This window comes from Phaenicophaeus curvirostris, chromosome 6, assembly GCF_032191515.1.
Source record: "Phaenicophaeus curvirostris isolate KB17595 chromosome 6, BPBGC_Pcur_1.0, whole genome shotgun sequence".
Classification (NCBI taxonomy): domain Eukaryota; kingdom Metazoa; phylum Chordata; class Aves; order Cuculiformes; family Cuculidae; genus Phaenicophaeus; species Phaenicophaeus curvirostris.
In genome coordinates this window covers 35,399,333-35,426,732 of record NC_091397.1, presented here as the reverse complement: position 1 = coordinate 35,426,732, position 27,400 = coordinate 35,399,333, and the positions used below count along the sequence as shown (strand labels likewise).

At 38.3% G+C, this 27,400-nt stretch overlaps 1 protein-coding gene and 1 long non-coding RNA gene across 4 annotated transcripts in view; one reads left to right on the top strand and one right to left on the bottom strand.

Annotated features, from left to right (window-relative positions):
• The window catches only part of LOC138721683 (uncharacterized), a 39,749-nt gene extending 13,032 nt beyond the window's left edge, over window positions 1-26,717 (top strand). The window contains exons 2-4 of the long non-coding RNA XR_011337600.1: window positions 24,024-24,224; window positions 24,744-24,848; window positions 26,322-26,717. This is a non-coding gene — a long non-coding RNA (uncharacterized lncRNA). The remainder of the gene's footprint in view (window positions 1-24,023; window positions 24,225-24,743; window positions 24,849-26,321) is intronic.
• On the bottom strand, window positions 1,308-22,306 carry INHBA (inhibin subunit beta A). 3 transcript variants are annotated; one of them, XM_069859770.1, is made up of 3 exons: window positions 22,227-22,306; window positions 19,047-19,562; window positions 1,308-8,155 (listed from the first exon to the last, which is right to left on the bottom strand). In XM_069859770.1, the coding sequence occupies exons 2-3, from the start codon at window positions 19,432-19,434 to the stop codon at window positions 7,269-7,271; spliced, it is 1,275 nt and encodes a 424-aa protein (XP_069715871.1). In that variant the 5' UTR covers window positions 19,435-19,562; window positions 22,227-22,306; the 3' UTR covers window positions 1,308-7,268. The 3 variants fall into 3 exon arrangements, with proteins under 3 accessions (XP_069715871.1, XP_069715872.1, XP_069715870.1); XM_069859771.1 differs by lacking the exon at window positions 22,227-22,306 and adding an exon at window positions 22,110-22,216; XM_069859769.1 differs by lacking the exon at window positions 22,227-22,306 and having other exon boundaries at window positions 19,047-19,724.
• Window positions 26,718-27,400: the final 683 nt, after the last annotated feature.

The window sequence follows — 27,400 nt, the reverse complement described above, 5'->3', positions numbered from 1 at the left end:
GCAGTAATCGAAATCAGTCTGTGGTTGTATTTCAAGGAGACAGACAAACTTTAGCAAGAAAGGGATCACTGAGGGCAGCCACAGAGACTACCAAAACACAGACTGTTAGCCCTGTGACAAGCATGGAAAGAATCATGATAGACACTGAAACTAGCCCAGTGACTCAGTAGCCCGAGCAGCAGCACAAAGATATTCCTTTAAGGAAGGAAATCCACGCAGAGTAGACACTATCTGTGTATCTGGTTTGCAAAATCATTTGGTGTCTGCTTTTGTCTGTATATTATTAGCTTGGTTTAATTTCTTTAGAACAGGTTTGTTTCAGATTTAGCAGATTTTTCTGCTAGTTCAAAAGGCAGCTCTTAAATCTCCGCTGTTCTTTTCAGATGGGCCATTTCAACAATAACATTCTTAAAATAAAAAGAAAACCAAGTGGCTGCAGAAAATGGGGAAAATCAGTAGTGCACTTTATGTCCAGTTGGGTTTGTCCTTGCTGGTGATAATAATAGTGATCATAACAAAGGAAAGAAAGTAAATATTCAGTTGTCTCTTAATTATATTCAAAATGAAGGCTTTCTCTTGCTCTGATTGCATTGATTTGTTGAAAACTTAGTAAGAAGAAAGCAATTCACTTCTCTAGCCTTTCTAGAAAGGCTTTCAGTGCCTGATTAATAAAAAGCCTGCTTATAGCTGCGGTAGCCTATTCTTGAACACTGTGCAAATAATCCATCTAAAGATCAACCTCAAAATTCTTTTTCCCTGATTCTCACTCCACTGGAACATAGCAGGACCCCATTTATCATCATAGGAATGCAATGACTAGTGAAAACCCTTCATAAGTTCTCTTTACTTTCAAATATGAAGCTATTCGGATGATTTGTCACTCAGAACAGGGGTCAGCTGTCTGTGATCAGGCCTCTTTGATCACTTAATCTGACTACTAATCAATTTATAAACTAGAGCACATGCAATTTTGTGCCGGAAATTTAAATCCTCTTTTATCTATGTTGAAGACCTAACAGCCAGCAGGCAAAGGGAAGTTGCAGTTGGCTTTAGCTTTTGTGGTCAGTACTTTTCACAAAGAGAAGTGAACAACCTAAAATTCCATTACATGTAGGGCCATGAATTCGTATGGCGATTTAGCGGAGTCACACTGAAGAGAAAGGCATCACAATACTCAATGCAAAGAGGCACCCAAATCTTTCACTTCTAAGGTTAATTCTTTTTGTGTTATTAACCCAGCTGCCATGTATTTTCCAACCACGAATGCATATTAAGGGACAATTACACAATGCTTGGTGAAACTCCCTTTATTTATTTCACTTATGTTGTTGCTGTTGTTGTATAAGAAAGAGCAAAATAACAAAAAGAACAAAGTAAAATAAAATAGTAGCTGACCCAAACATTTTTAACACGTTGAAATCCCTTTCCAAATGCAAAGACTCTTTCTTCCCTTCTTTCTTTCTTCCTTCCTGCCTTTTCTTTGCATTGATTTGCACAAGCATTTTCTTTATGAGCCAAATACATCTCTGGTATAACTTCACTGAAGTCACTGGACTTACACCAGAGGTGGTTTTGGTCCTCTGTCCTGGATAAATACAGTAGGAATAAATTGGTCACACAGGCAGAGTGTCTGGCAATAAGTGCACTGAGTGGTCCTGGCAAACCATTAGGAAAGATCTAAAATAAAATCCCAAACAGGTCTTTTATTTAATAAAGGGACTAAAAATCTACCGGGAGCTGCTGAATATTGCCCACTAACTGTACAAAGTATAGGTAGCATGCCTTCCAAATATCAAAATACCAGACGGAATGCCATGAAAATAAATAACTTCTAATATAAACAAATGAGAACATATCAAACTGTTACCTCTTTAAACATAATGTAAATAAAAAAAATACCAGTCCTTCTACACAATAAATATTAAGAAACCATTGACATAGTTGAAATGTACTCATATAAATTAACAACTTTAATTACATTAGCCAAACAGACATTGGTTAAAGCACTGCATGTAGTATGCAAAATAATAATAACAATAATAATAATAATAATAATAATATCAACAACAAAACACAGAATGATAAAAACAAAATAGGCTTCATAATATCTTGGCTTTCATAATTTATATATATATGTATATACATATATATATAGTTGTGTATATATATACTGCAGATATATGTATGTATGTATATATACATACATATATCTTCAACCCATCGTCAATGTGTTGTTTTTGAAAGTATTTAAATACAAAGAAACCCATTGAGAATTAACACAGATTCACTATATCTCAAAAAATAAATAGCTATATAACCCAGAAGTATTGTTTGTTTCTGCCCATGAAAATGTTGCTTATAGTTGTTCATGAAAAGTCAAATTATGTGTTTATTCACTCATACTGAAAACCTTTTCACTCCACATGTATTGCAGTGAGAATAGATGAGGAGTAAGTCTTTTTTCAGTGTAAGGGAAGTGATTAGTATCTGATTCTTATAGTGATGCACACTATTGATATGAGGTTTAACTTAAAGAACTTAGTGATTTCCGTCACATCTCTTCTACCTACACTCTAGGAACAGATTTTGCTCACCTTTTTGATGCTGACTGATAGCTTTCAAGGAAAGGAGACCCTCTGAAATCAACAGCATTGCTTACAGGGTAAGGCACTATTCCACACAAGTAACTAGTCCATAAAAAATTTCATTTTGCACCTAAACTTTAAAGATGCCTGAACTTTTCTACACCAGAGATACTGCTGCTAGCCTCTATATAACCTTGTTCTGTCACAGTTGAATGAACTTGATGGCTTAAATCTGAACTAAATACAAAAAATTGGGTATATACTTTGCTGTGATTTGCAAATAAACTTTTTCTATTGAAGTCAATGACAAAACTCCCATTTCATTCAGTTCTACATTTTTAGGTCCGAGACAGGTATTCTGCTGTGACATACAAATGCACAAAAATTATAAGCACCTGTAAGCATTGCCTTTTGCTAGACCATGCAAATACATTCAGCCCTCCTCCTGAAGAAACATCTTAACATGCACTTCTTCCAGTTTCTTAGGTCTTGTAGCCAGTGAGGATCTGACATAGAGAGAGGGAAAAACAGTCAAATGTGATCGACTGCGAAGGAAGAAGTTTGGGGGTATTAAAAGAATACATTTCTATGAGTAAATATATACTACAAATACATTTTCAAGAGAGACAGGAAGTAGATTGTGAGGAAAGGAAAGTGTTAGTAGTTAAAATGCTCTTTTCTGGGGAGGGGATACAGTCATACCTGAAAGCAGAAGTAACTTTTGAGGCTGTGTGCCCTTGAACAACTGTTTAAATATGGTAACAATTTCTAATGCTATTTTAAGTGCACGCAGATTTAATTAGATCAAATTATTGGGGGTGGAGTGCTTTTCTAGAATCAGTCAACATCCCAATTTCCTATTTTATTTTATCATATAGTTTTTCATTTCCGCTTACTTTAAATAAATCTGACCACAAACCAAAACCACTTGACTGAATCTAGAGATTGGAGGGAGAAACCTTTAAAATTTGTGACTAGTGCGCACACACTAATGTGAAAGCTGAAAGCAGGACTTAGGAACAATTACTTCCTGATTTGAAAACTTTCTTCTGTTTTTGGTGTATCTATCATGAAACATGATCACCATATCTAAATTCCTATTTTCTTTCCTCAGCTGGAAGTTGTCTCAGGCTAGTTTCATGTTTTCCAGGACCAGTCCCTATTTACCATATAAAAGCTGGTATCAAACTCAGCATCAGGTTTCTTTTTAAAGACTCTTTCTGCTTTGTCCAGGAAAGCAGTGAACCTCAACATACTCTGCTTGCAGCCAATGGGAATTTTACCATTGCCATTTAGGAGAAGATGCTAGGATTTCAGGTCTCCAGTGTTCTCCAACTAAACACACTAGAGAATAAGTCTTACCAATGTGAGCCATCTCACCTGCTTCCCTTGCCACTATATTCAGAGATCAACTATGATTCAAGCAGCATGGTTTAAATAATTGAATTAAACAACACTGGATATGGTGACATTCATTCAAAATCCTGTCTCTCCCTTCACATTGCCCACAGCAAAAGAAACCTGTGACTCACCATGGCTTACCTTTGCTTATGAAAGTAGATTTACTACTCTTGTAAGGAGATCAGTGGATGTCAAAGGGCCTGATGACATGAGTAAGGGTTCTGGGATGCATCCAATTTTAAGGCTAAATCTAAGGCCCAGTGAACTAACAGTTACTCTTCTCAAAAGCTGCCACAGACTATGTCCCTGCTCCTGCAGATCCTAGAGCTGGATCTACTTCTAGAAAAATCAACAGTAATACTGCCACTTGCTTTGCATGAAGAAGGATCAGGAACTTAGGTTGTTTAAGTTATAAAGATAAATTAGTTGTGCATCTCTTACTTTTTCTTTTTTTTTTTTTTTAAATTATTTGCCTACTAGCATTTGGTATCCCTCCCTTTCCCCAGGAAGAAAAAAAAAAAACCCAACAAACTTCTGCAAATAATTTAAATCAGAAAGCCTTGATATTTTACAGAATACTTTAGTGACAAATTTAGTCTTTAACCAATTGTTATAATTTTTTTTAATTTTTTGTTTTTGCAAATTGCAAACAAGCCTGTAAAAAATGCATTGTATAAAAAGTACATAAATGTATAACCCATTAGCTGTACTATGCAATCTAAATACTGTGGAATAAATTAGATAGAAAACTTAGCTATAAGCATGTACGTTGATATCTATTCAACGGAGGAAAGGGCTTTTTTTTTCCTTTTCTTTCTTTTTTTCTTTTTTTTTTCCTTTTTCCTTTTAAATCTCTATCAATACATACAAATACAGACATGCGCCCATGTGCACATATGTGTGCACACACAGAGAACACCCACACACACATGCACTCATAAACAGTTTTGGCTGACAAAAAAATGAAGGCCCTGATTACACTGTTTAAATATGGTTCTCTCCATGAAGGTGCTAACACGCTATCCCTAGCCAATGTGACTGGGTTAAATTGTGCTATCTTTTTTTTTTTTTTTTAAATTTTTTTCTTACTGTGCTCTCAACAAGGTGGGGAGCCGTGTTAGTGGTTTTTTCTGTGAGAGGCATTTTGAAGCCCGTCCCATCAGAAGGCAGCTAACAGCAGCTTCATCTTGCAAACCTGTGAGAGGCTGAAGCTTCAGGCTCAGGGTTATCAAACTCAGTGTAAATAGGGCCTAAAGGTTTCTCTCATTCCCTCTTATCATCTCCCTCTACCCAAAGACAATTGTTGTAACTTTAACATTCTTTTAAATTTGATAGCGATAGATTTTTTTTAAAAAAAAACTACCTACCTATGCCCTACAGGTTGGACCCTTCAGGTTAGGTGTTGACACAGAAAATTAGGTCTTACAGGTAACATGCAAACCCATTAAGAGTTGTCAAGCTAGAGGGTGGTGGTTGAGACAGCCAATCTTTTGCTGAAGACTGTATTTCAAACAGAAATCCTACCACAACTGCCATTTTCTGTATATTTGCTGGGGCAATCGTGGGCAGGGCCCAAAGCTGCTTGCAATTCTACATCGAGACTTTCCAAGTGTTTGCCAGCACTTTAGGTTTCTCTCACACAAATACCGTTTTGAATACATAGCCTCCCACTTGGTAGTACAATCTTTTAACATACTGTGCTTTGCACACAAACATTCATTGTTTTAAAAACATTAAAGTGAAGCCAGAAGTGCTTATACCTTGTGTATACATACATATATACATACAAAAATATATACATATATATATATGTATATCCCTTCCATAAAGTTGTTTCCCAACAATGCACAGTTGCTGTGCATCAGGGACAACTCTTACATTGTAAATGCAAAAGAGTACATTTATGCTTAGATGGACCTTGGATCCAAATCCCAGGGCTTTTCTGGGTTACTTCGAATTGTAATTTTCTGATGAGGGCACTATTTGAATTTAACTGGTTAACAGATATTCTAGCCTGAATGTAATCAACCCACTTACCCTTAATTCAAACCCTAACTTATTAGAAGTGAATGGTACCAACCACAAACAGAATTTTTAGAGGCTTGCACAAATGTCTTTGGTGTATGTGTCTATTCATTTTAAGGTACAAAATAATAATAGTTATTATAATAATAAAAATAGCTATTTTGTGTGCTGTAGCAGTTCTTGTATAGCTCACAATAAGTGCAGCTCAACCCCTCCCACACCCAACCACCCTCCCTTGCAAATATTTGTTAAATAAGGATTAGACAGGTCAGACACCATTGTAGTGCAAATAGTAAACGATTAAAAATTTTTTTTACAAAATATAGAAATGTTTGGCTCCAGTAGCTGGACAAACATATTCCTTTCAAGTATCTCTCACTGAAGAATTTTTTTTTTTAAAACAAGTTACTTCCATTTAAAAAAAAAAGTCTTTTTTTTTTTTTTTTTTTTCTCTTTCTCTTGCAGGTAAACAGTTTCAAACCAACTAGGTTGCATAGTTCTAACATTGTAAGCACCTTTACAAAATGTAACGTTTATTCTTTCATTCATTATTCTTAATCCTGTTTTTTTTCTTCATTTTTCTTTTTTCCTTTTTTCTTTTTTTTTCTAAGTGTAGTGCAGAAGATGAAGGTGTATACACCTGCACAATATTGTCCCTTTACCAATGTTAGGTGTGTGTATGTATGTATACAATGTCTGTATGTATAGAAATATGCCTATAAATACATAGCCATATATATACACACAAACACTACAAACATACTCAGTTCTTCAGTAAATTTTGGGGGAAAGTGCCAGTGAATGTAGCGTTCATACACATGGCTTTTCAAGGAATTTCAATGACGCTTTGGACTTTGTCCAGATTGCTGCAGGTTAGATGAGCTGCTACCACGGCTTGGACTGGTGGGTAACTAAGGGAGGGAACACAACTCCCCTAGTGATAACTAATGGTTAACATACTCTGTAATAAGGTAAGGAGCATACTGAAAGGAAGGGGAAATCCCCAACCCATACCACCATTCAGACGTATCTCATTCAAGCCCAGGTTCATGAAGCTTTCTTCCTTTCTGTAGTTGAAGTCTTTTCTGATGCTCCATAAGTCTCTTTTCTTTTCTCTCTCTCTTTTCTCTTTCTTCAGTTTTTGCTTTGCTCTTCAATGATTTTTTAATTCAAAAAAAGTTATGCCATGTCCTTTTCTTAGGCTTTTGATATATGTTCTTCTCAATTTAATGAGAAGGGTCTTGTGCACACACATGTCTATGAACATCCACACTCCTCCACAATCATATTCTGTATGTCTTTCTTAATGATGTTTTGGCCATCATCATAGTACAGCATGGACATGGGCCGCAGTTTGGTGGGCACACAACATGACTTGAGGTTGGCAAAGGGGCTGTGGCCCCGCATGCGGTAATGGTTGATGACAGTGGAGTGGAAAGATAACGATGAACCAGATGTGCCTGCTATATGGCTGGGGCACTCTCCTTCGCAGTAGTTGGCATGATAACCTGTAGGTGCAATGATCCAGTCGCTCCATCCTATGTCCTTGAAGCTGACAAAGAACTGCTTCTTGCAGCAGATGTTGACTTTGCCATCACACTCCAGGCCTCGTCTCCGCCGCCTGTGTTGGCGGTCCTCTGAATGCCGAGCAAGCATCATCAGGAAAGGCCTATGTGACTGTTCCTTCTCCTCTTCTCCTGTGAATTCTCCAACTTCCTTTTCTTTCCCTTCACCATCATCTTCCTTTTTCTTCTTCTTGCCCAGAAGCACCAGGCTTGCTCCAGTCTCTTGGCAAAGGTCACAGGCAATCCGCACATCCAGAGAGTTCTTGCCTTGGTCCAGGAGTCTCTGGACACTGCTGGAGACAGGGAAAATATGCCATGTGCTCTTACGAGTGTCCACTGCCTTTTCTGAAATCAAAGTCTCACTCTTTTCACCTTTCAGCCCCCCATCATCCATGTCTTCTGCTACTTCAGAGTTGCCTTTTGGCTGCCGCTGCTGCTGAAAGAGGCGGATGGTGACTTTTGTCCGGCTCCGGTTGGCCTTGGAGACTTTCAGGAAGAGCCACACTTCAGCATGTTCTACCACTGATAACTCACTGCCCTCCTTGGAAATCTCAAAGTGCAACATTTTCTTGGCTGTGCCTGATTTGGTAAATGGAAATAGACAGAAAGAACTTGTTAGTATGTCTGCTTGCATTCTGTTAAAGAGAATTCTGTTACTGTCATCACAGGCATGAAGTTCCCTAGTTTTCCTACTCGGCTCTTTAAACGTTTATGATTCTTCTGTTTTAACCTTCCTTCACCTCATACCCTCCTCAAGTTTGTCCTTCATGAAAATCCTCTCTTTACAAAAGTATTTCTTTGCCAGTTATTTTCCAGTGCTTTAATCAAAGCATTTTGTTGTAGTAATGATATAGTCATTTATGTATAGAATCTCATGTCAAATACGCATCAGTAGCTGCTTAGAGTTGTTTTGCCTAACCTGTCCTTGTGATCACCATTAGGTGAAACATAAAAATGCTTTTGTGGTGACAGTTCATTACCATATGTACCATACACATGCAAATCTGTGCCTAGTAGCTAGCCCTGCCAATTCTTTGGCAATATTTTGGAAATTATGTGGGAATGAGGTCTGCCCTTTCTCCTTCCATAAAATGTCATTCTTCATATGCATCTTAAAATGAGTTTTTAATGTCAATTGTTTCAGAAACAAAGAAATACTAAAATATGAACCTCTGCTTTGAGGGGTTTGCAAAGTTATATTGTACAGAACTGCATAATTGCAGCAGGCAGACTTCATCCTGTGAGATATTAGCTGTAGATCCTGTTCTTAATTTAACACACTGTACTCGCTGTGATTATAGTAGTGGTGAATACACTGAGAAATGATCTAAAGAACTGTATAATTATGGGGATGGTTCTCTGGCATAATTGTATCAACTTGCTGAGATGTCATGATGATGATTATGACGGTGAGGGGGTGTTTCTCTGATACAGAGCTCATATCCCTGGCAGAAGTGGGAATGAATAATGAAGGCTGTTTAATGATTTGATCACTAGAGCATGAAAAAGTCAAGAGAATGAATTAGCGGGGTGTGTGTGTGGGAGAATATTTTTTTTTTAAGAGAGGTACTTTTCTCTTTACTTGACAAAGGAAAAAGCCATGTTGGCATCTTTTGTTCTTTCTGATCATGGAGAGCAGGTGGACTGGTGTCACAAATTTGAAATGCACAGATATCTGACCTTAGTGAGAAAGAAACAGTATTCATAATTATCAGTTTGTCATTGATATTATTCTCAAGCTACCCACAGCTGTTGACCCGATGCTCTATGCAATGGTTCTGCTCATAAGGGAAACAGAAATTTGTAACCTTAAAAGGGCAAACGGTGATCAAAACAAAAGTGGTTGGATGCATACGGGAAAAATTACTCTCATGGCAGCAAGGCTTTCCTCCATGCTTTCCTTTGCCACTGAACTCCACTAGTACAGGTTCCCAGACCATCTCCCTGCTCCCCCATTCTCAACTGAGACAGAAGCAGGCCGAAATCACAGGCCCACTATATCTATCCTGTATTTACTTGCAAGTTTAAGAGTTCCTGGTTTTTAAAGTCTGTAGGCAGGCTGTGCTGCCCCTTGAGCTACCTGTTGCTTTCCTTCTCTGTGAAGGTCTGGCACTTGACACATTCAGCTTTTCCTGGTGGCATTCACAGGTCAAAGAGACAGATGTTTCTGAATTAGAGTGGGCAAGGGGCACAGCATTTTGTTTTTGTTTTCCCAGTAAATGACAGTGTGAAATTGTAGACTTTAACTGTCACTGAGATAGGGAAACACATGGTTTGTGTTAACTGCTTCTTGCAGACTTTACTGATGCCAGTCTCCCAAGTGAGTTACACTAATTTCTCAGGGACCTATGTGAACAGCGAGACTGTGCCTTAAAAGAGAAAGTGGCTTATAGAAAAGACAGAGCAGGCTGACCAGTACTGTGAGACATGATGTAGTTACAGTTTGTCTATTATTTTTTAAATAAGATTCATTCAATAATGACTGAAAGTTAATTAGTCAGCTCTTACCAGCTAACGATTTTTTCCCATTCCAGGAGTCAAACTATGGCAAAGCTGCCAGCTGTGCTGGAGCACTGAGTGGAAGATAGACATAATCCCACTCTTGCCTGGGTTTCAGAGCATTAGGAGAGGTGCAATGACATTCCTCCAATCCAAATGAAGTCTGATCCAAGAGGCTGTTTGCCTTGTACATAGGGATCTTATAAAGAGTGTTCTGTATGAGAATGGATACTTCTGAGGCCTGTGAGGACCAATCATCCATGCATCCATCCATCCAGTGGTTTCATTCTCCTCAGTTATCTCTTTTAAAGCAAGCTTCTGACTTTAACTTATCTCTTTCCTTGGTACAGTTCCAAGTGACCTTCCAGGATTTGGTTTCTGCCCTCAATACTCACCTTCCAATCTCTTCTGCTCACTGTCCCTTGGGAAAAAAAGGAAACTTTGGGGAAAAAAAGATGGTCTAGGCCAAGCTGCAGAAGTTGTTCTGGCACCAGCTGCCTCTTCCCAGCTTCCCAGTCTTAAACCCAGAGCTCACAGACTGGTACAGGGAATAGGCTTATATAGCTGGGAAGTGCAAAATTTATTCTGTGTTCCTGAAGTACCAAGCTGGGCACAGACAGCCGTTCTGGTGCTAGGAGGGATCCTGTGCATGAGCAGATCAGATGTGCTGGACACGAACATGGAAAACTGTCCCAGTCATGTGCTCTGCAGAAAGCAGCTGAGCCACACAGACCTGGCTCAACAGGGGAAGAAACTGTATGGCCCTTCTGATACAAAATGCCTGACAGTCCTGCATTGCAGAATAACCTAATGTTGTTAAGAGCCTAATGCACAACATTTCACATTCTGTTATTTCCATGCTAGTGGAAGTTGAAAATAGTTACAAAATTACACATCTCCAACATCAAATATTCATATTACGTTATGCACTGGCCAGAAGCGTAGCAGCACAACTGGTCTTTTTGACAAAAAGAAACAGGACCTCTAGAACTCTGTTAATTAGTTTTTCACATGTTCCTGTATGTGTGAAAGCTGAATTTTTCCTCATTACTAGAAATACTAGAACAGTACAGTGAAAGTACCTAAGTACTTGCTTGTTCTTCACTTGAGGAAAGTGAGCTTGAGAAAGTTAGCATAAGACATGTCCTTATATAGGGATAACAGCCTCCCTGTAAGTTGTCAGCTACAAAACCAGCCTCTCTGGATGTGGTTAGCTACATTTTTACACACAAATGCTCAAAGAAAAGAAAGAAGATGCAGGAAGATTCTATGAGACTCATATTTTTGGACAAAAGAAAATCCTGAGTCCACAAACCTGCAGAGCTACTAAAAGGTTTTATAGCAATTAAATAAACCCCCTTTCACGCATCTTTTTAGAAGGAAACTGGGAATGGTGCAAAGTTGGGGATAAAAAGCATGCTTTCACATTAGGAAAAAACAAAGCTTTTCTGAATTCTCTTCACATTCACAACTAGTTTGTTAGGATCACACAGCACAAAAGGTATGAATCCTGCAGTCTTTACGAGGTTGCTATGCTCAAACAAGCACATTTTGAAATCAGAATTTGGCCTGGGCTAAAACTGAATTGGAATCTTTGAATCTGGCCTATTATGATTATACATTCAGTTTATAACAGGATATTTTTTCCCAAAAGGTTCAGTGCTACAATAAAATAAATTCTTCAAGTGTTCTGTGACAGAAAAATCACTGTATTTAATTTTCTCCAAATATTGCTTGGAGATTTAGTAGCCTTTCCTTTTTGGTCTGAGTTAATGACCAGTTTCAGATCTTTGAATCTTTGAAATATATGCTGTTCATCTAACTGAAAATAAAAAGGAAACCTTCCTGAAAGCTGGGGATGGTATCAATTCCATAATTATACTTTGTTTATCCCCTTGTCCTGCTTTTTCATCTGCCACAGCTGATTTGCAAGGGTCCTTTTCCATTTCTAATCTTCCTGCTCCTCCTGCCTGACTCCTGTGGAAAGACCCACAGCCCAACAGTGGTAACGCCTTCATCACTTCCATGCTCATATAAACAGCGATGTCAACAGCCTGGATTGTTATCATAGCAGAAAGCAGCTGAAAAAGGAGTCGAGGGATTACTTTCTACCCCCTTTAATTGCTTTCCCTCATCTCCCTTTTCCAAAGCCTTGTAGAGGCCACCTTTCTGCTTTAACTGCTGAGCAAAGTCCCTTCCAGGAAGAGGGCTGTGACACCGAGGGAGCAGTCTAGCAACACAAGTGACATTGGCAAATGCTGTGAGAAATGGTTAAAAATACAAGCCTAAGAAGTAGTGCATATATGGTAAAAGGTTTAATGGAAGGAGTTACTGAATGGAAAGAAAGTGTAGCATCAGTATATATAGCAAGAGAGCTTGCTCGTATCTGTTTTTCTCTTCAGTGGTGCTTGCACACCTTTTTAGGAGAGAAACCTGCACATGCAAGCAGAGGGGCATCTGCACAGGTACCCTCTCCTCTACCTCTAGAAGGGCTACTCAGGGCTCACGCACAGGACTGTGCTCAGTTACTGCTCCCAAGTGGCTTCCAAGTGGCATTTAGTGGAAGGCAGGATGCAGGAGGATGTGGAGGGATGGTCAGAGCCCTTGAAAGCCCAGGCATGGGGATCTGATGGGGGCAGCCCTGCATGGGGTAGCAGGTTCTGGGCTCCAGCGCACTGTTCCTCTGAGGCTAAGGATCCCTCCTTCAGTATTGCTGGCTGTAACTATGCAGTTGAAGCTCATTTATTTGCAATTGCCAGCAGGATTCAAGATTGAGCCCTGTTAGTTCAAGCTATATACATACACTAGGTAGTGTCTTAGCTGTAAAGTTAAGAGGATCTTTTTTGAGTAAAATGCTAAGATTCTTAAAATCGCTTTTCTTTTCTTTCAAATTATATGCTGTTAAATTATTAAAACTGTTTATTTTATAATGAAATCCTTTCTGAGATTATAATGTGACTTACTCTTAATTTCTCTTAATACAAAGTATTTAAATTTTCCTTTGAAAAATGCTTGCTCACTGTGTAAGAAGGAGCTGTTACTTTAAATTTCCATGCTTTACCGCTGCTTAATTTTGAATCATTTTTACGTTATACTGTAAGTGAACTGTTTTTCCATACAAAGCAAGCTTTTTTTTTCCTTTTTTAGTTGCTAACTTTACTACTGCCTATGTTTAGATTTGGGGGAATTTGTACTGCGTGCCAATCTGTAATTACATTCAAAAGCATCCTTCTCTTCACTTCTCATTTCCGTTCCCCAGGAGACAGAAAAAAAAATAGGTTACTAGAAAGGTTCCTCTAAAGAGAGTGAAGAGAAGAGCATGGTTATTGAAAGATAATTGCTCAAAATGTTTACTAATGAGTGATCGCTAGAGTTAGGTGAATTGTTCACAGCATAGAATTTATTCAGTGAATTTAGCACTGTTATTGCCTGGCAATTATTCCCCAGGCAGACTGATTATTACAAATGTGTTATTACTGCAGTTAGACTGTGGTCATTTCTGTGAATGCATTTCGGCCTATGGATCACTGGCAAATGCTTTATTCTAACTATTCATCATCCCTTATATGTGACTGGTCATGCAGGTTGCATACTTTTGTTCCTGCTTGCTAACTGCTTGACGATTGTCTCTTACAAAGGGAGGAGCAATTATGACACGAATAACAAACACCTTATCTTTATGTTCACATACCCTTCAATGCCAGGAAAAAGAAATTTTTTTGCAAGAAAAAAACAAATTAAAAATAAAACCAAGAAAAAGGACTATTCCCCAAGCATTCGTGGTGAAAAAAGCAGCAGCAACCTTATTTAAATACCTTTTCTTGAAAAGTTAACCCAAAGGGGCATTGACAAGGTCATTCAGAATGTGAAATAATTCAGTTCTGGTGAACCTTGACTTTCCTCTGCTGTTTTGTCAGGAGGGAAGCACTTTACATCCACGGCACAGAGTTCTTTCCAAACTGAAAGCCCTTCCCCCATGTCTTTAAATATTTAGAAAGAAAAAAAGTGTCTGTTTGTTTGAAGTTTTTTGATTTTTGCATTTATGTCTAAAATATTTCAGGAAAATTTTAGGGCTGCTTGCACGAATAACATATTTAAAGGTAAAAATTACAGTAAGTCGTAGAATTCGATAAAATAGAAAGTGAGATTTTTTGTACATATTTTTAATAATTTGTTGTAAATTCTATAATTAAGTGGATCAGAAGCTGCTAAGTCTATTTTCTTTAAAACTTTAGTTTCTATGTGCTAAGGCCCAAATCTCGAGCTCATTGAAATGAATAGAAAAATGTCCAATTGCTTCCAGTAGACTAAGCTTCAATCCTAAATCAGTCTTGCAAAGCCTTTTTATATCCTTACAGATATATCTAGGTACAAAAAGAACTCAGAATGAATCATTTATACATATGCAGTGTAGACATATCCTGCACACAGGACATCACATGAAGGAACATACTTATCTGCAGAACCTGGTCATGTTACAGTGGTGCAGGTACAATCATATATACACCCGTGTCAGCCTTAACATACCCATATATATGGACACAGGTGTGTTTATGCACACATCGAGGTAAATGCATGTTCTGATATTCCCAATTGTATTTGCATAAAAAGCTGTATGCATGACTACACACATACAGTAATTTCTTTCTCTCTCTCAGGTATCTTTTTCTAAACTGGTTCCCACCTTCTCAGATTCATTTGTGCTTTCTCAAGTTGTTCTCAAACCAATCAACCTCCCTGAATTCTCACATTTTGTTACAATGAAACAGATTAATACAGAATGGCTTTCTTCTTCTGGAAGTAACTTGCTTTCATTCGCTAAACTTGAAATCTTTAATACATTATGCCACAGGAAAGAAAAAAAATCAAGGGGAAATAAGTTTGTTTTCTAAAAGCCAAGGAGACTGCATTAAAAAAAGATGTGAGAAAATCAGCTCAGATGATGACTCACAGTCACATTTCTCAGTATTTTGTAAAAAGTAATAATGATTATTTCTGATCTCTTTAGATTTCCAGAACTTCCAGCATCCAACAGTTTATCCCTTTTCCCTGTTTATTTCCTGTGTTATTTTACTTGCAGTTTTCCACTCCAGTGGATCTATGCCTTTTAAATAAACTGGAAGAGAGAAACAAGAGCTCCACTCATAGAAGCTACAGATAAGCATAAAGATCTCTAGGATTCAGGGTCCAACTAGGTAAAATAGGAACTTGCAGGAAGAGCGCCTTGCGTGGAGCAAAAAGCCTTTGGAGTGTGCCCTCTCGTGGCCATTCTTAATTCAGCACGGATATGTGTGCCATTAAATACATCTGCTTTCAAATGAAAATTGATGGAATGTTTTTAAAAAGGTATAGGCAACTCATCTTTTTTTTCCTGCTGAGCTGCCAGCCTGGATGTACAGGAGTAGGAAAAGGCTTGAGTGTGTACACACGCATATCTGCACATGAAAGTAGGTATCACATGATTAAGTCAGTTCCCCTTCAGTTCAGTATGAAGTAATACAAAAAGGTAGAAGCAGTCCAGATAGCTGTCAGAATTCTCATTTTTCCTGACAATTCTCCTAATGATAAGCCTTTGTATTTCAGTATTTGCATCAAATAATTTCTATCATCTTCTTGGGATCGATGTTAGCAACTCCTTCCATTGGTAGTCTAGTTGCCAGGATCAAATTCACTTGGCAGAATCCTAGGTCTGCCTAATAAACTATCTACCTAAAATAATTAAAGAGATAGTAGCCAACTATATTTTAGGAGCATGGGTATCACAGTTATAGAACCTTTGGGATTTGCTTGTCACAAAATTATATGACTCCCCCTTCTCAAAAGACTATTTGTAAGACCTTGAAGTAACCCACAGAGCTCTGGCACAGCTACCCTCATAGCAGAACTAATCGAGGTTAGTAATCTTAGTTTGATATGCAAGTAGAAAATCATTGTCATGTTTTACTTGTAAGAGTGCCAAAGGACAGTAGGGTGCATTTGTAAACTTTTGCCCAATGCTCACGGTCATTAGTTTTGCAAAGATCTGCCTGGATTTGTTAGCTGTGAAAACTACCTGCCAACTATTTTGCTGATTTCCTGAACATAACTACACCTGTGCTTCAGACAAGTTTGCTGCATTTAGTTTCCACTCTAATTGTCCAAAGCCTGTGCTTGTTTAAATTTCGATCTGGTTTAGAAAATAGCAGTCCCAAGCCAGAACCATGTGCACAGGGTACTGTTTGTTCATTCACTCCATTTCATTGTATGTCTGAGGATACGGCCGATGAAAGATGGAAATACTACTTTTTTATGAAGGCAAGTAGTAAATGTGGCTTCTGAAAAGTAGGGGAAATGGCTGGTTTATATCAAGTCATACCCAAAGGAACAAAAAGCCTAAAGTCTTATTTCTCTTTCCGTAGAACTTTATTTGATACAACATGAGATGTTTCCATTCATTTTCATTGATCTCCTATAGCCCTCTTATGAGACAGAGTGAGTTTCACATTAAAAGCAGAAGAATACTAAACTGGCTGTGAGGAAAACATGTTTATTGTCCTGCTTAGTGTATTAAACTTCTTCATACTCCTCACAGTTCCCACCGAGTGAAAAGTGGGGACTGTCCATGTGTCTATATTCTATTCCTGTCTTTTTAACTCATACTTCCTATATGACATGTGTCACTTGCTTTCTTTTCACCTCACTTTCCTCAACAGGAAAAATAATGCTGTTTTAATATTTGACACACAATACTGCTGGTGCTTAAGTGGAAGAGATCCCAGGTAAAGTTTACTGAAATTGTTGCAGCATTGGCAGCTGTGGTAAATTCTCTGATGTTAGCAAGACACCAAGTATGAATGGCTATAGGTGAAAAATATGTTATAGCAATCTGTAGTTACTCCACAGAGTGGAGTTATCTTTTCCATTATAAACCCAAAGCCTAGAAATCAGTTTCTAGATTGCTAATTGCTCCTCCCTCCTCCCAAATCACAGTCATGGGAAAAAGGGTCCGAGCAGCCCTCCTGCACTGGCTTCCAGGCTGGGCTTAGCATGAAGGTGGAGAACAGCACCAGGGAAGAAATGGCATGGGAACACAATGGTTGCCCCTGTCCTTCAGCTGTGCAGCTCTGTATCATAAGTCTTCTCAAATTAATTTGGCTAGCAGTGGTAGGACAACACTATGTAAATCAAACTGTGTGACGTGTTAGTGTTGGGTAGTTTGTGGCAGGGGGGATTGGTGGCTGGACTATTGGCCAGCATGTGGGCAATGGCACGATTTTTGCTGTTCACGTGACCCTGAGAGCCAATGGCTTCAGGAGCCACTGTTGGAGGGTGTCGTACTGAGTAGGCATATATCAAATTCCAAATTCCTTTGTGTCAGAGCTCAGGAGAGACAATAATGTGTTTACAGATGATTGGGACGCTCACAGTTAAGAGAAACCACTTCTCACGCCATATGTGTTTCACTGGGCTTAGAGCGAGCCGCTGAAAACCAGGTGGGGAATCTGACTCATAAATAGCTTAGAGATTTCCTTACTTTTAAAAACTAATTTCTAAATTAACTTTTAGCCATCTCTGCTTCTAATGATCTCTGGCATTGACACCTTCTGCCTGCTTTCTGAACTGGAGCGGAAGGAGAAAAACAAAAAAACTGAGCTTTCAAACTGAAAAAAATAATATTATGTATATTAACAAGGACTCTAATGGCAAGGGCTCCTTGTGCAGCTGAAAATTGGACAGCCAGCAGGAATGTCTGCTCTTAAAAGCATGCACACTTCTTGTACATGGCTTCCCTGCAAACAGAACATCTGAGTCAACAGGTTTTCAGGACTGGAAACTCTGAGTGTTGTCTTAGTTGTTTATATTGCTGCAGCAAACTTTTAAACAAAAATGCTTGGAGTTCCTTTGCATACTTTGCCTACCATATGCTGTACCAAACAAAACAATGACATTCTTTTAAAACCGTCTTGGCAACAGGAAAAATGCTTTGGCTAGACAACATCATAAAAAGTTGCTGTTAGATGATAGCGTTACTGCAAGATACTGCTATTGGTGCATGGATAAACATACTCACATATACTAACAGATATATATGCACATAGATAGACATTGAATTAAAACAGGTTCTGGTCCCATTAATATAGGAACAAGATAATAAAGTACAATTTTAGTGCTATTTCTTACAGGCAGTTGACATGATCTTAAGCCATTTCTTAGTAAATATCTATATTCTGAGCTCTTACTATATATGAGTTATGGAAAACAGAACTGTGAAAGAGTTCAAAATACACCCTACCAAGATTGCATTTTTTTGGCAGGACTGTTTTATGAACAGAAGCTTTTTTCCCCAGTATGCAAAAGTCTGCATTACAAATTGGATCAGCTACAGCAACTTGTCCCGTTCTATTGAAGTCATCTGACAGTCCCTGCGACTCTTTATTGCCAACGATGCTGTGTTAAATTAAAAAAAGAAAAAAAAAGAAAAAAAAACCAAACAAGAAACCTCAAACCTTTCAATTCTAAAAGTTAAAGCTGCTTCATCTGATTTTATAACTTCCACTGAAATTCTCACATGAAAGAGTTGCTTCTCAAGTAGTTTGCAGCTCACTTTCTGTCTTGATAAACTCCTCAAAATGCTTCAGCCCTTTTCCTTTCACTATCAGCTCTGCAATCCAGTACTTCACTGCAAGTACTCTGGCTTCACAGGCACAGTTTGGAGGACCCTGCTGCAGCCTGTCTTTTTGCTCAAGATTGGTTAGAGAGCTTCCTCCCTGTGTGTCTGTCTGCTTAACAAGTGTAATCTGTAGCCAAGACTAACTCTGAAAAATCAAATTCCTTCACAGTCGTGTTCCCCCCCATCCCACTCTTTCTTCTCCCTTCCCCCAGGTCTCATTCTACAACTTTGCAGAAAACATTATTGCTGAGGAGAAGAAAAGGAGTTAATTGCATTTCTGGCACAAAGGATATTTTACAGTTTTGCTTTTCAAGTACTCACCTGATTCCGCAAAAGTGATGATTTCTGAGGTTTGCTCCACAACTTCATTCATTTCAGCTCTTCTTCCAACATCATCCTCTATTTCCACATAACCATCCTCTCCTACCTTTCCCACATGGAGTTTCTTGATGGCATTTAAAAGTGCTGCCTTGGGCACCGGCTGGGTGATATTAGGTCTGTCCCTCAAGTGCAACATGTTCAGTATGTGCTTCTTTACTGCTTCCACCATCTCAGGCTGTGAGCTGGGCACATCCTTTGAGAGCGTGGTGAGGGCACATGATGGACAGTCAGTGACTGAACTGTGCCCCTCGGATCCTGGGGTTGGGGAACTCCTCACTATAATCCAGCAAAGCACCAACAAAAATCCTCTTTTCCAAAGCAAAGGCATCCTGGCAGCAAAAGTTGTTGTGATTCCCTTTTAAAAGGCCCTGCTTTTCCTCCCCCTTCACGCACAGTTTTTTTGGGGCTGGTTTGTTTTGTTTGTTTGTTTGTTTTTCCTTCTCTTCAGCAAATTCTCTGGAACAAGAACCAAAAGTTTTCTGTGAAGTTTTGTTTGCAGGTTCCCTCTCTGAATGCAATAAGTGCTGTAGATGTTTGTGGCTGTCAGGGAGAAGAGTTCTGACTCTGTCTCAGAGTAGGAGAGAGACACAGAGAGAGGGAGAGAGAGAGAGAGGACGGATTGGCCTAAAGTGAGTGAGTGAATGAGAGAGGGAGGGAGTTTTGTCTGTGAGTAAAGGCTATGATTAGGAAGGGGGAGGAACAGGCAGGCTGGCTTCCTTATGCTCATTGCTCCCCTAACACACACCTCTCTTCAAATATCACTACTCGTGGTTTCTGCCCTCCCCCCTTTCTATAATCTCCTTTCATGCCTTTAAATTTACTCTTTTTTTCCCTTTTTTTCACTCCATTTGACCCTTCTGGCTCCCCCCCCCGAGCTGTCATTCCACCCCCTATTTTTTTCCTTTTTTTTTTTGTTTTGTTTGTTTTATTCCTTCAACAGTATCACTGGCTTAACTAAAGAGAGGAAACATGAATGAATGAGAAGAGTGAAACCTTTTATCAACGAGTACCCTGCTCTTGGTTCTGCCTGATCTTGTTAGGGATATAGTAGGAGATGTTAAATAGCTCGTGAATGAGATGGGGATGAGGGTAGGGGCTCCAGATAGTTTGGACAGAACATTACTCTGCCTTGAGTAGAAGAGAAAAGATCTTTTCTGCTCACTTCTAAATGCTGGAGGTTATCAACACTGGCAAGAGATCTGACGGGAGCAAAACAACACTGTTTGGAGGGCTGTATAACACATGATACACTCTCCAGCTGCAATATGTGGTCAGGCACTGAAAGCCTAAGCCGGAGCTGCTATAGCACATATCTGTGACATGCTAAGGTAGTGCCCTCACACCAGAAATATTCCTACTTCTATGCTAGTCTGTGCCTAGAAGTTCTCAGGCAGATATATTTAGATATGGGGTTAATCAAGTAATATCTGAAAAATGCTTTGAGGGTGAAAAGTGTTACATGTCATCTGGCCAAATCATACTTGCTCCTGAGTCCGGCAAATCGCTTGTCAATGCCAATAATAATTCTGTCTGAGTGAAGGCTGAGTAAGATCTTCTACATTTGGCCCATTGGTGTTAGAATGCACTTTTGTTTCATTCATTTAAACTACACAGAGCAATCATAATATTAGAATAAGATAGTAGGAATGAAAAGCAATCTAAAACACCGCTAGGAGCTGAAGTCTCAACCAGTGTTGGTTGACCCTTGCCAGTTTATGCCCGTGAGAGTTTTGCTCTGCAATGGAAAGGCACTCCCTGTGTCACTGCCAGGGCTTCACATCGCCTTTACATTCTGTAGCATCTCCGTTCTATTTCTTAACTAGCAAAGGTGAAGTTAAACTCCTTCACATTTGAACTTGCTAATGGAAAATGAGAAAACTACAGCTGGTAGTCTCTAACTTTTGAGGTTCTTCCCCTCCAGAATTTAACTTGAACAGAATGTCTTAGAACAACGTCTGCCTTTTTTAGTATTTAACCTCTTTTTTCTCCTTCCTTTCATTCTGTCTCACACCCACCTCTGTCCTCCCAGATGTGCTTCCCTTCTACCTAGCGAATATTCCGCTTTCACTATATTACTGTCAACCCTTGTATTTTAGTTGAAAGGAGTAATTTATAAGTATAGGCATTGTAAGGTCTCTAATTTCCATGAGATGACTACAGGCACATGGGCTGAGAGACAGGCAAGGAATTATAGTTAGAGTAAATGAAACATACAGAAGTAATTGAACAATCACCCAAAGTTTTAAAAATGTTATATATTGCAAGTCCTTTTCAATTAAGCTCTTTTATAAGTCTTTCACTGTTATAAGGCATCCACAGTACACCCTCATCTGTGTTTTACTGACCTCAGTTGCTATACACTGTTACACTTACAGGTCTGTCAGCATTATAAACCCTGCAGCCATTCTTATAAACACATCTTTGTAACACAAACCTCGCTATAATACATCTAAATTTCTTGGATCTTGTGAACAGCCTAAAGTCTGTTGTAATTATACGAAGTCTGAAAGTCAGCTTGAAATAGAACTAAAAGTTTAATTGGACGAAAAAAATAATTTCAGATGAAAATATGCATTCATGATTAGATGTACTAACAGATGACATAATTAAGGGTGTTATTTATAGTTCTAATATAGCACCTATCCCAACAGTGTCTGATGAAAATTAAGAGATAGGCATAAATCAATGTTAAATACAGATAAGTATATTTGGGTTCTTGCTGTGGGGTATAAGTTTCTTGCCATATATAACAGGAACACTTATCACAGACAATCTCTATTACATTAGGGACAGCATATTTTACTTGCATGCCATGATGATGACAGATTTAACATTAAAGCATAACTTTCTAAAACCCACTGTCTTCTGAGAGCGAGGCTGCAGATACCGCTGATCTATAGTTCATTTGTACTTACACACATACATGCATATACATATGTACAAAAATACATAGCGCTGGAATAAATATAGAAATGGTGGTTCAGACTCTTTCTATAGTATTACCTGAGTTGCAAAGCTCTGCATATGCATTCCTTCAGTATAGCCCTAACAGTATGCAACAGCATGCACAGGAATTAAAAGTTTCAGTTTTAAAAGAAGAAAGCTGATTTAAAGTTTTACCTCTCTAGTCCTGACCCTCAGAAGGAGACTGCTGTATTGTGCATTAAGAACTGCTGAAGTTCCTCTTTGTGGTATTTATAATGCGAAGCTTTATACTGTACTTCTCATGTGTACACTCACATATAATGTCTGTCAAAAGTAAGTGGGCCGGATCACTGTGCTGGATTGGTTAATCCTGTTACATCAGCAATTGACTGTTTTTCCTGTATGAGGCATACTTCTGGTAATTATCTAATGGAAACTCCTAATTGTCTAGCATGACAAAATACTCTGGATTCAACTTGTAGTGGTGATCTCTGTATCCGTTTAAAGAATAGGGCTTAAAATCAGACTGAAAGCAAACATTATGAGTCAGGAAGACACACTCCAACATGTTTTATTGCATAGCTAGATATAGTTATTATTAGATGTAGATACCACCGGTTTAGCTCAAAGACAGTATTTGCCAGGTACTTAATTACTAGTTTGCAAATTGTTTTCATCTTCTTTCATACTTAAGGATATACTAGATAATCTATTTACAAATTTGGATTCTATTCAAATTCAGGAAAATGCATTTGATTAAGAATCCTTTTGCTGTGGATGATTTTTTTAAAAATTCAATCTTTGTATAAATACATCTTTCTGTTAACTTAGGGATCCCTTTAAAGCACTTCAAAAATGAATCATATTGCTCTTGTCCAAGTCTCCTGATGTACAGATTGCATCACAGTATTAAAAAATGTTTAGACATCTAAAAATAAGGTACAATGAATGACAGGTCACATTTTTGCAAGAGTCATATTAACACATGTGGAATAAAATAAGATGCAGTTTTCATTTCTGTTTACATTTCTGAAAATCAGAAATAACTGTATGCCAATTAGGCAGTACAGAAATGATACATATATAAGGTCAAAAGTATATTCAAAATCCATCTCCTTTCTTAAACACACATAATAGCTGGCTTTTTGTGGTACTGTTTATGACAAATGGCATGATCATGCAGTCTTTACTCATTCAAAACACCCACTGATTACCAGAAAATCCCCATCCTTCAGATTTTTTTTTTTGGCCTGAATTGTACTTATAATTGTTATTTGTATGTCCTGTTGGTAGTGTAAGTTTAATCTGATGTGGAATATGGCTGATCTGCATCAGGGAAGAAAGATTTTAAATTTGAATTTACAGCGATACCAGGGAGTCCTTACAGCAGCATTAATTCCAACTGGTGTGCGCACTCTATTCACACAACAGCTTTGGTAGAATGGGCAAAAAATCAGGAGTTAATAGGAAACATATGACCAGATAGGTTGTTTCCCAGGTTTAATGTGCATATAATAACATGTGTACTGTAACATGCTGTAGATTGAAGGCTCTTGAAACAGGTTTCAGTAGTTTTCCTGTGATCTGACATCAATAATTCCAGTTGCTACAAAAACCAGCATTTTTTCTTCCTTTTATACCCCCCCCCGCCCGCTTCAGGGACGGTGAGAGGCACTTTGAAAAACCAAATAAACAAATAGAGTGCATGCTCATGCCTAGTTATTTGCAGGACCATATTTTTAATGGGGATCCCAAAACTGAGTTTTGGAAAAGGACTTTTCCAGCATGGAATTTTGTTTTCCCCAGGACCAGGCTGAATTTGTTTTTAACTAGTATCCTAAAACTCTTTAAAATTAGTTACATACTGGTAGTGCGGTGACTCTTATAATGTGGCAGCAGATGTAAGCTCAGCGAGAGACCTTGCACTGCAATGGTTTACAGAGAGTGGAAAAACTACCCTGAAAGTAATGGTTATCTTCTCCTTGGACTCAGAGTAGCACGGTGCTCCGTTCGCTGGTGTGACATGGTGCTCCGTTCGCTGGTGTGACGACTGCTGCCCATCACACACCTACTGCTCACACACCCAGCCAGCCTGTAGCTTCTCCCACAGCAGCAGCAGGTCAGTGAAATCCCAGTGCAAAAGTGTGTGGTCTGTGACAAAAAGAGAAGGCTACTGAGTGAAGTACTGCAAACGTAAGTGATTTATAGCACAGGATAACTTCTGAAAGGAGATTAGGAGAAGTGAAAAGCATTATTCATTTCAGAGCATGCTCCTTATTGCCTCGGGGAATTTGTGTATAGCTTTACCAAAGGCCTAATGAAAGCTTTACTCAGTGACTAATTTTTTTTTTCACACCTATTTCTCTCTTTGTAAATATTTTTCTCCCCACCCTTCCACTTCTTTTCATTTTGTTGAACACAGCAACACCTGCTGGCAGTGGTCCGGGAGTACTGCTGGAAAGAACCACTGATCTAACTCTTCACACCAGCTGCCATTAAGCACTGCCAAGCCATATTAATGAGCTGCCTCTATTTTTACCCCTTCCTGCCAGAAAGGGCAATTGCTCTTGGGAAGGACTGTAGCTGGTGTTTTGTTTTATGGTTGGTTTTTTTTTTTTCCTCCTCTTTCTTTTTCTGGCAGCTTCAGAATCCAGATAATCATTGTTCATTTAGTGAAGCTGGGGTTTCTAACTTAAATTACCTCTTTTTTAGACCACATAAAATATCGGAGCGATGCTGACCCTATCTTCCTGGCTCGTATGCATGTGCTAGGGCCCTGCTGGATCAGAAATATTGAAAGGAATAGGTCTGAGAAAGGTTAGTATTACAACAGCCTGTCTCTTTTTTCCCTAATTGTGGATTTTATCTTATAAAACATTAAAAAAAATTAGCCCAGTGACACTTCATTATTCACCTAGTAGAGATTTTCTGATTAACAGGATGGTTTGGAATTACAAATTGTACACAACAATATTTATGCATCTTCATTCCTGCATTGAAGAGCAGTAACTAGAAAATATATTGCCACAGATTTCTGTGCAAATCATCTAGAATCTCTCTGTTGTACCTTATTCTACTGTAATAGCAAGAAAAGAAACTTATATTTAGAAATTTGATGTAAGTGAACCAATTAGGGCCAGTCTTGCTGTTGCTGCTAATTCTAATGCTTATGTGCTCTTTAGCGAGACCAGTGATTTCAATCATAATTAGTGAGCTAGTCAAAAAATAAAGTTCATCTGAGGATAAGAACTCATTCTAGAGTATGGGGTAAAGAATAGCTTTCAAGTTCTTATCTTTTTTTTTAATTTTAATGGATGACACTTTTTTTAAGGGGGGGCAGAATAAATATAAATGTTCTAAGAGAATCTTATATATAAATCAATCTGACTAATGCAAGCAAGAATGTTAATTTTGTTTTCGAACCATACCTATGTCTTCTGCCGTATCATTCATTGATCATTTTTCTTGACAGCTCATGGAACAGTGAGCCTTTTGTTTAATAGGGATATATTTATGTCCATGTCATTCTAGCATATGTATTGCCATTTTGTACTTAAATATTGAAAACAGGAGATATAAATACAGCTAACACAGATGATGTAATTAACGTGAGATTATATGGCCCAAATGTGTTTTATAGTCAGAATTTGTTCAAAACTTTGTGTCTGGGTGAAAACCTATTTACAAAGAGAATTTTCTTCAATTTATAGGGTATGGATTTAAGTTATGTCTGTAGAGGACAGTCCAAAGAACTGAAGTTGTTCACACAGCTTGTTCATGTGACAGGTGATTTTTCAGTACATTTCTGGAAAAGTAATTTATTTTTTTCTTGAGAAACACTTGTATGATATGTAAAATGTCTTAAGTGATGCTGTCTTCAAAGAGATTTCCAGAGGTTATGATTAGAGTCACATCAATGGTTTAAACCAAACAGGGAGAAAGCCCAGATGACAGATCCTGTTCAGTTCCAAGGAGGGTGAGAAAATTTATGCTAAAGTTGGAGCAGCATTTAACATCTGTATGTGAATGAAAGCTTTTATTGAAAGTTAGATTCCACTGAATTAGTTTACATGCTGTTGAAAATTTTGACCACTGCACAAAACATACATCAAAATAATTTCTTAGTTTTATCAAGGATATATTTTGGCCAGCTGCAAAATAAGGGGAGGTAGTTTTATTTCTCTGACAATCCTTGAAGTCTCTTTTCTGTGCTTCTTTTACTACAGTTAGTCAAATTACGGCACATACAATGGTGTGAGTACAGACTCCTGTTAACTTTTATCTTTCCAGGCCAGTTCTCGATACCACTGAAGTTAGCACTGACTGTGGGAGCAGAAGGCGGTTGAATCAAGCTTTGACTCTGAAGGTTAACATTAACCATGGGTATCCGATGGAAAGAGAAACAAGAAATTGACTCTTGGATGAAAACTGTTCAAATGATTATTCACTAATGTACTTCCCAAAGTAGTATTGCCTCTGGATTTTAGAAAGATTTATAACCCTGTTTGCAAAAGGATTGGACACTTAGTTAATGTAAACAGAGGTCACACTTCTGACTTCAGAGACACGAGTTACATCAGTAGAAACTCTGATCTAAAGATCTGAAGTTTGGGTTTGTTTTTTTTTTAACTTCTGCATAATAATGTCTATTTTTTTTTTGTTTTGGCTTTTTCTTTTAAAAACAGATCCCAGTTTTCATATTCTAAGGGAGGTCCAATTTCATCTTGTTTTAACTCCCTAGATGATGGGGATACATTTTGCCTCTTATGTTTTCATTACTTCTAAATCTGCTGATGTGTGGGAGGGAATTGAATGAAGCTTGTAAGCTTGCCACTTTCATTGAGCTGAATTCAACAAGAGGTTATGCTGCCTTCCAAGGTAGTGATCATGCACAGACCATTGGGAAAAGTTGCAGTGTCACACATTGACAGATATTCCCTCTCTATGACAGTGGCCATGAGAGAATTGTCTTAAGTGAAATACTGAGGGCAATAAAGTATGGCTTAAACAGGCTATGTTGATCTTGTGCATTGTTGTTCCTTTGTCCCTCATGAATCCCCTATGGAGCAAATCACCATGAAAAAGTAAATACATCCTGCAGTGAAAATAATAAGGGGAAATCTGACTGCTTACAACTGTTTACTGAATAGAGTATTAGACGGGGACCCAGGAAATGGATATTCTCCAGCACTGCCCTCGAATGCTGTGTAAAAAGACAAGTACCTCATTTCCTCTTCTGTAAAATGGAAAGAATCAAGATCTGTTCTGAGATCTGTGGGTCAGAAATGACAAACCAAGTCCTTGCTGTTGTTGGTTTCTTGTGACCGTTTGAGATCTGAATAAAAAAAGCCATAGGGGGAGGCAAGGTG